Below are 6,981 nucleotides of genomic sequence, written 5' to 3'. Positions count from 1 at the left end.
TGATTTCGCAAGGATGTAGTAATCATTTTATTAGCTGCTTTTTGCCTTGGGTTTTAATTACTTTTGATGGACGTGTGGACAGATGGCACGCATTTCCGTTTGTTGTTTTTATTTGGTTTAATAGAAAAATAAGTGTTTTAACTTTATCTTAAAAGACATTTGAGTGTTTAAAATAAATTTTTATTAAAAATTAATATTTAATATTTTTTTCAGTTATACTTTTAGGTATTTATCATTATTTTTTATTTTTTTATTTTTTAATAATAAAAATATTAATTTTTAATTAAAAATTTTAAAAAACTAAAGAAAATTTATTTATAAAAAACCTCAAACTTTTACTAAAATTATTAAAAAAACTCTAAAAAACTAAAATCTCTCATTTCAACATCCGATACTAATCGTCACCGACCATCCCCAACCACTTTCATCATCTTCGAACGATCACTCACCCGTCGTCACCTACCCATTGATCAACCATCTCCTTTACCTTCACCCAAATCCCTTAAATCTCTATAATCTCATATATTCAAATCCTTAAACCTTTAAAATCTTAATCTCCACGAATGAATGTTGAAAGAACACCGATTGAGCGATGACGAGGATGGGTTTTGAGTGGAATTGCACGGTGGTTTGAATGGTGGTGGTGTGGCTTATTGATGTCGATATCGATCGGAAAATAACGACAGTGACTTAAAATCCGACGAACCTCTAAACGCTTCTCCACAACAAACGATGCTAGCTTACGACGAAATGCCAACGAGGGTTTAATCAGGGATCGACACCGGTGCTATTGATTGTGGCGATGACGATCACAGTCACGATTGGCCGACCGGCCGATAACCATGGAAGGGGGAAAGGGGTTCACACGAGGTTATTGATTTTTTTAATAAAAAAATATTTTTATGTATTTATTTTTTAAAATAAATTCTCAAAATTACCAGAGATTGACATTTGTCATTTAACAGTCAAATTTAACATTAGATACCTAAAAGAGTAACGAAAAAAACGTTAGGCACATATTTTTAACAAAAATTTCTTTAGACAAACAATTTTCAATGCAAAATTTAAATACTTATTTTTCTATTAAGCTTTTTTAGTTTGATTAAATAAAGCTCACTTTTCTTTTGGTCAAAAAAAAAAACTTATAGATCTCCATAACCAAATTTAAATAAAAAAGTTGGTTATTATATTTATTGAAATTCATGAACGTCCATCCGATTAATAAAATGGATTAAAACTAATCCTTAACGACTTTTTACAGTCAATTGGCCGTATTCTTTGAGTAACATTAGCATAGACAATGCATTAGATATGGCAATTTTGTCTAAGCTAGAGCATATGCATTTACCACTCATGTCGTTATACTACCTAAACTAATGGGTATAAATTAATGGGTAAATTACATATTTAATATCTAACCTAACAATTTCGATCGTTTAAATGCCTAAACATTCAATTTTTTCAAAACAACACCTAACATTTAATTTGAGTTTCATTTTAGCACCTGTGATAAAAACTTAAGACATTCAGTACCTAAACTATCAGTTTTTATCCATTTTAGTATCTAAACTTTTAATTTTTTTAAAAATTTAATGTTAAGTATTAATATAAAAGCATCTAAATAAAATGATATAATTCACTTCTTATGCATTCAAATTAGTACACTTATTTTACTGAAAATTGTGAAATTATAAAAGAAAATGAGAGAAATAGGGACGTACAGAAACTATTCGTACTATTCACGGAAATAGAGTAAAATCTACTGTACTTGACAAAATCATCTTACGTTGAATACGACATTCAAAGTCGTCGTGTACCGAATAAAAAATATCTACCATGAAAGTCACCGACGACTTCAGGACAAGGCAGAGACTAAATTGAATAAAGCAAAATCTTTTACCTCAACTGACAATGACTTTGACAATTCGAGGGCGACTTCGAATAACATTACTAAAAAATTTGTCCTATTTCGCTAAACAATTCTCATGCACTCCTTTTCCCTTTTCTTTTCATTTTGCACAATATTTACCTAAATTATTATGCATGAAACTAGAATTTAAAAGAAAAGAAAAGGCAAAGCCCACAAAAGTTGATATACGAGAAACAACAAATTTGGCACATCCCATCAAACCTAAATTGAATGAGATAACAAGAACCGTACATATATAGGACAAGGCTAATTACTACTATGATAAAATTTAAAATCTCCTCTCAAGAACATTCCATCAAACCCAAAATGTCAAGGCTACAAAAAAGGGGGGAGACCAGATTTTTCTTTTCCTTTTTTACAGAAACACTTTGTGGGGGGAGGATATTGGAAGCACAGAATAAATGTCGATAAGCATACATACCTCAGATCGGTGATGTATGTTTGTGTGTAAGGGGTGTATCATCAGCAGGAACATCCTCCAGACTGTTGCTGCGACCGAGATGCATTTGGGTTTGAAGACTTAAGATTGACGTCGACCATGTCTTCTTGTTTTGTTGAAGAAAGTGTTTCCATTCCAGGTAAAGCGGCCGCAATCTTCCGAAATAGAGCCTGTCAAGAGATCGAACAGAGTGAGAAAACTCAATAGATTTGATCCATAATGCTGGGGAAGGGAGAGGACTTGCTAGTAACTATGTTGGTTTAACTTCAAATATGTAAATGTTGATGGAGCGATGACAAAGGGCTGGGATAAGGGAGGTATTGGTGGTCTGATTAGGGACAGCAAGGGCATGTTGATTAAATAGTTTTCAGAAAGAGTTGGGGGTGGTCCTCCTATCTTGGCAGAATTCTTGGCGATTAAGAGGGGGTTATGTCTCTTGGCAGATTTTAGTTCTGTTCTGAATCAGAGGATTATTCTTGAATCAGATTCAATTAATGCTCTGAAGTGGATAAAGAATCCGGGGTTATGCACTCCTATGTTTCATTTATTGGTGAAGGATATAGTCTCTCTTATGGCAGGGAAGGATATCATTATTAGGCATATATTGAGGGCTGCAAATTGGGAAGATGATAAATTAGCTAAAGATGGGATAGGGTGATGTTTTGGTTACTGTTTGTTTGTGTTGATGTGTAGGAATTTGTTCTGTGTTTAGCTGTGGTTTTTAAGTTTTATGTAATCCATGGGGATGTTAGCAGATTGTGAGGGTTTGCTTATGATGTACTAAAGTTTTCATCTATAAATTTCTAGGTACTCTTTTCCTCCTTAGTTGTCCTTCATGTTACTTGTATAACATGGAGGCTGCAAAAGGGGGATTTTAATGAGGCCTAAATTCTATCAAAAAAAAAACTTCAAATATGTGGACAAACTTAAAAACTTGCCCGACTTGCACACCCAAGTCCGAGTATCTAAAGTTAATCAATGCTAGCAATAAATGCCATGCAAGTGGAGCAAATGTTACTTCGAGAAACAAAAGGACTGAACAAACTTTCAGTGAATAGAATACCATGACGTTGATCTATGCCTAACCTCAATAATTTTCAACAGCATCAAACATGTAGTCAAATTATAGGAACAATCATATGACAAGTTAAAAATGGTTTACCTTGATATTGAAGCCAGCCTTGGCACTAGTTTCGATGAACATAACATTGAGTTCACGAGCCCTGGCTTCAGCTTCCTCAACTGAGACTTGCCTGTCAAATCAACCACAAAATGCACAATGATTGAACACAAATCAGGGCAAGAATCTGGGGAACTAAAGTAATGAAAATTAATGGTATGTTAATTTTCACAAGAAAGTTCAACTATAATAACAAATTGATATTACCTTTTGTCCACAAGATCGGTTTTGTTCCCAACAAGCACAATTATAACATCACTACCCCGTTCAGTTCGCACCTCTTCGATCCACTTCGAAGTATTTTGGAAGGATTGCCTACCTACAGAATGAAAATTAAAGTTGGCAACTTCAAGCACTTCCTTGAGCAGATAAACATCAACTTGTGAGATTACATCTCAAGAAACAGGCAAACATGCACAAACATAACAACTGAACAAGTAAATATATGGTACAGGAAGGTTCCAAATCAGGATGACAAAGTGAAATGCCGACATACTTGCAACATCATAGACAATGACGGCCACGGAGGAATCCCTAATGTAACTTGGAATAAGACTCCTGAATCTTTCCTGTCCTGCAGTATCCCTGTAATAAAGATTTAAGCAGATACAGAGTAAAGAAAAAAGATATAATCTTGTAAAGCTAGTCCTTAAATTCCTTCTCATTTTCTTTCCTCTCATCATTCCGTTTTGGAATGATTTGTTTTTATGCCTTGGTATGGAAAATGGTCATCTTTGCTATTTTCTATCCTATCACAATTCCTTCTAGCCGAACATACTCAAAATTTATTTTCTTTCAATTTTTCCAGTCTCCAATGTCCAACCTCCACTTTTCCCCTCAACCAAGAGACAAACCTAAATTCAGGAATACATCAATAGAGGAGAAAGATTTGCTACATGCTGAATATGATACAGGAATACAGCAAAACAAATTCTCTAGTATGTCGTCCCACCAGCTATATATAATATATACATATTAAAAGAAGCAAGGTTTGGGAAAGATATCTAAACATACGTCGAAAAAGAAGAAGAATCTAAATTCGATATAACACAGTAAGAAAAGCTTAGACACAAGTCCATAAAAATCCATAATGCATCAGATAAGAAAATTCAAAAATTGATGTCTTACCAGAGCTGCAGTCGAACTGTCCGATCTTCGAGGTACATTGTTTTCGACAGAAAGTCAATACCAATGGTAGCCTGATCAACAAATTAAAGATACAGATAACCTTAGAACCTAAAACACCAAAGGAACTCAGGCAAAACAATAAGAAATATGAACCTAATCAAACACCACAAATCAAAGGAATAAACAATCAGATCGAAGCTGATAAGAAAGTTTTCAATCTGAACCCAAAGAAAAAACAGAAAGAAACGTAAAATTGAGAGAAATACCTGGTAAGTGTTATCGAATTTGTCGTACATGAAGCGAGTGATGATACTTGTCTTGCCGACAGACTGATCCCCCAAGAAAACAAGCTTGTATTTGGCCAAAGCCGAAACTGGAGCCATGGAGATTTGGATCTAGGTTAAACAGACACTACGGATCGGATCGAGATCGTATCCAAACTCGAGATCCCACCGGAAACAATTACAAAGGTGTCGCCGGAGAGAACGAGATCGAGATCCCTAGCGTTTTTTTTTTATTTCTTATAATAATTTTGGTGGTTATTTATTGTTCGCAGTGAGTATTTATAGTTGGAGAGTCAGAAAAGGCGAAAATTATGTTGAATATATTTCATGTAGTTTTCATACATATAATGTTAATTTAATCTTAATTTCACACATTTTCATTTGATTTTTACATAATCGATATTTTAATTCGAGTTTAGATTGAGTGAAGTAAAGTTCTACGAAAGATGATGTTAGAATAAATTCAGATTTTTAGGGTTAAAATATTCAATTTGATCCAAGAATAATAGTATAATTAATATTTATATATTTAAAAATAGTTATTGTAATATTATTCTCTTTATATTTTTTAATCATATTCTTATTTTATCAAATAAAAATAATATTTTCATATTCAGATCAGGTTTTTACCTTAAAGGTCTGGCCAAATGAAACTTTTTTTAACTCGAATTGGATCGGGTGTCAAGTGAGAGTATAGTTCTCGTCAAATTCGGATCGATCAAAATTTTAATCCAAATTGATCTGTTATAATCCCTAATATAACTCGAGCCTAAGTTTTTTTTTAAATAATTTTAAGAGTTAACTGCAACACGTGTCCTTAATATATGACATTATTTTACATTTGTCCTTTTCAATTTTATCCTTCAATTATGGCTATCATTTTAAATTAATCTTCAAACTTTTGAACATTTCATTTTCATCCCCAAATTGTGATCTTCATTCTAAATTGGTCCCCAAACTTTTTGAATATTTCATTTTTATCCTAAATTATATGTATATACTAATCACATCTCTTGTTAATAAAATCATTAGGCCAAGTTATATTATTATATGTTTGAAAAAATAAAATTTAGGTTAAACTATGGTTGAAATTGATTACATATTTGGATGAAATTATAAGATATACAAGTTTAGGGATCAATTTAGAATGAGATTCATAGTTTGGGATGAAATTGAAATGTTCAAAAGTTTAAAGACTAATTTAGAATGAGAGTCATAATTTGAGGATGTAATTGAAATGTTTAAAACTTTAAGGACTAACTTGAAATGAGGTTCATCGTTTTGGGATATATGATATAATTAACTCATTTTTCATTGCTTTATTTGGTATGAATAATTAAGGAACAATAGAAAATTTGTTAATAAAATGGTTATGATAAGGGACGGAGCCAAAACTAGATCTCAACAGATGTCGAATCTTTTTAACAGCTTTAAGTTATATATATAATTTTACCTTTATTATTTGTTTATTTCAAAAAATATAAATGATAACATCAAATATGCATAGTTCTATATTTATATGAAATTACAAATTAAAAATTAAATTAAAGTAAATAATAAAAAATACGATTTTAAAAAGTGCAAAAGACATAACTCAAGGCCGAATATTTGCATTACCTTTATAAGATTTTCGTTGTAATGATTGAGAAGGTGAATTAGTGTTTTCTAATATTTTCTTCATAAGATGTAAAATGAAGACAAAATCAAAGGAAATCAAAGTCTCTAAAGTTGTCACCGCTTCTCCACGTTTAGAAGATGTACTTTCTTCATCAATGAATTTATATAGAACAACACAAGCGGCACTAAATATTTTTATCAAGCTTGAAATTGATCTCAAGTAAAAACCCCATCGAGTATCACATGCCTTCTGCAAATTACTTGTTTGATTCAAACTAGTTCCAGTTTCAAGTTGTTATTCTTCAATTAAATGATTTATCTCGTCAAAATAAGCATTTTTTAGTTCATCGATGCGCTTATATGAGGCAAGAACAACATTGATAATAAAGGATAACTTGGAAAA

The 6,981-nt window shown here is 32.1% G+C and overlaps 1 protein-coding gene across 1 annotated transcript; it reads right to left on the bottom strand.

Annotated features, from left to right (window-relative positions):
- Positions 1-2,062: 2,062 nt before the first annotated feature.
- Positions 2,063-5,184, bottom strand: LOC120129654 (ras-related protein RABH1b-like). Its single transcript, XM_039147107.1, has 6 exons — positions 4,944-5,184; positions 4,678-4,748; positions 4,046-4,134; positions 3,757-3,868; positions 3,532-3,622; positions 2,063-2,539 (listed from the first exon to the last, which is right to left on the bottom strand). Exons 1-6 carry the CDS (start codon positions 5,058-5,060, stop codon positions 2,393-2,395), a joined length of 627 nt encoding a protein of 208 aa, XP_039003038.1. The 5' UTR covers positions 5,061-5,184; the 3' UTR covers positions 2,063-2,392.
- Positions 5,185-6,981: the final 1,797 nt, after the last annotated feature.

This window comes from Hibiscus syriacus, unplaced genomic scaffold, assembly GCF_006381635.1.
Source record: "Hibiscus syriacus cultivar Baekdansim isolate YM2019G1 unplaced genomic scaffold, ASM638163v2 tig00110503_pilon, whole genome shotgun sequence".
In the NCBI taxonomy this organism is placed as follows: Eukaryota; Viridiplantae; Streptophyta; class Magnoliopsida; order Malvales; family Malvaceae; genus Hibiscus; species Hibiscus syriacus.
Note: the sequence above shows the minus strand (reverse complement) of the source record. Positions and strands in the feature narration are given on the sequence as shown.

Excerpts from the sequence above, each read along its gene's own strand:
- LOC120129654 (XM_039147107.1), bottom strand. The coding sequence starts at position 5,060 with ATGGCTCCAGTTTCGGCTTTGGCCAAATACAAGCTTGTTTTCTTGGGG. Across the intron at positions 4,749-4,943 it reads AATTCGATAACACTTACCAG|GCTACCATTGGTATTGACTT; the intron begins GTATTTCTCTCA and ends TTTGTTGATCAG. Across the intron at positions 3,623-3,756 it reads ACCGATCTTGTGGACAAAAG|GCAAGTCTCAGTTGAGGAAG; the intron begins GTAATATCAATT and ends TTGATTTGACAG.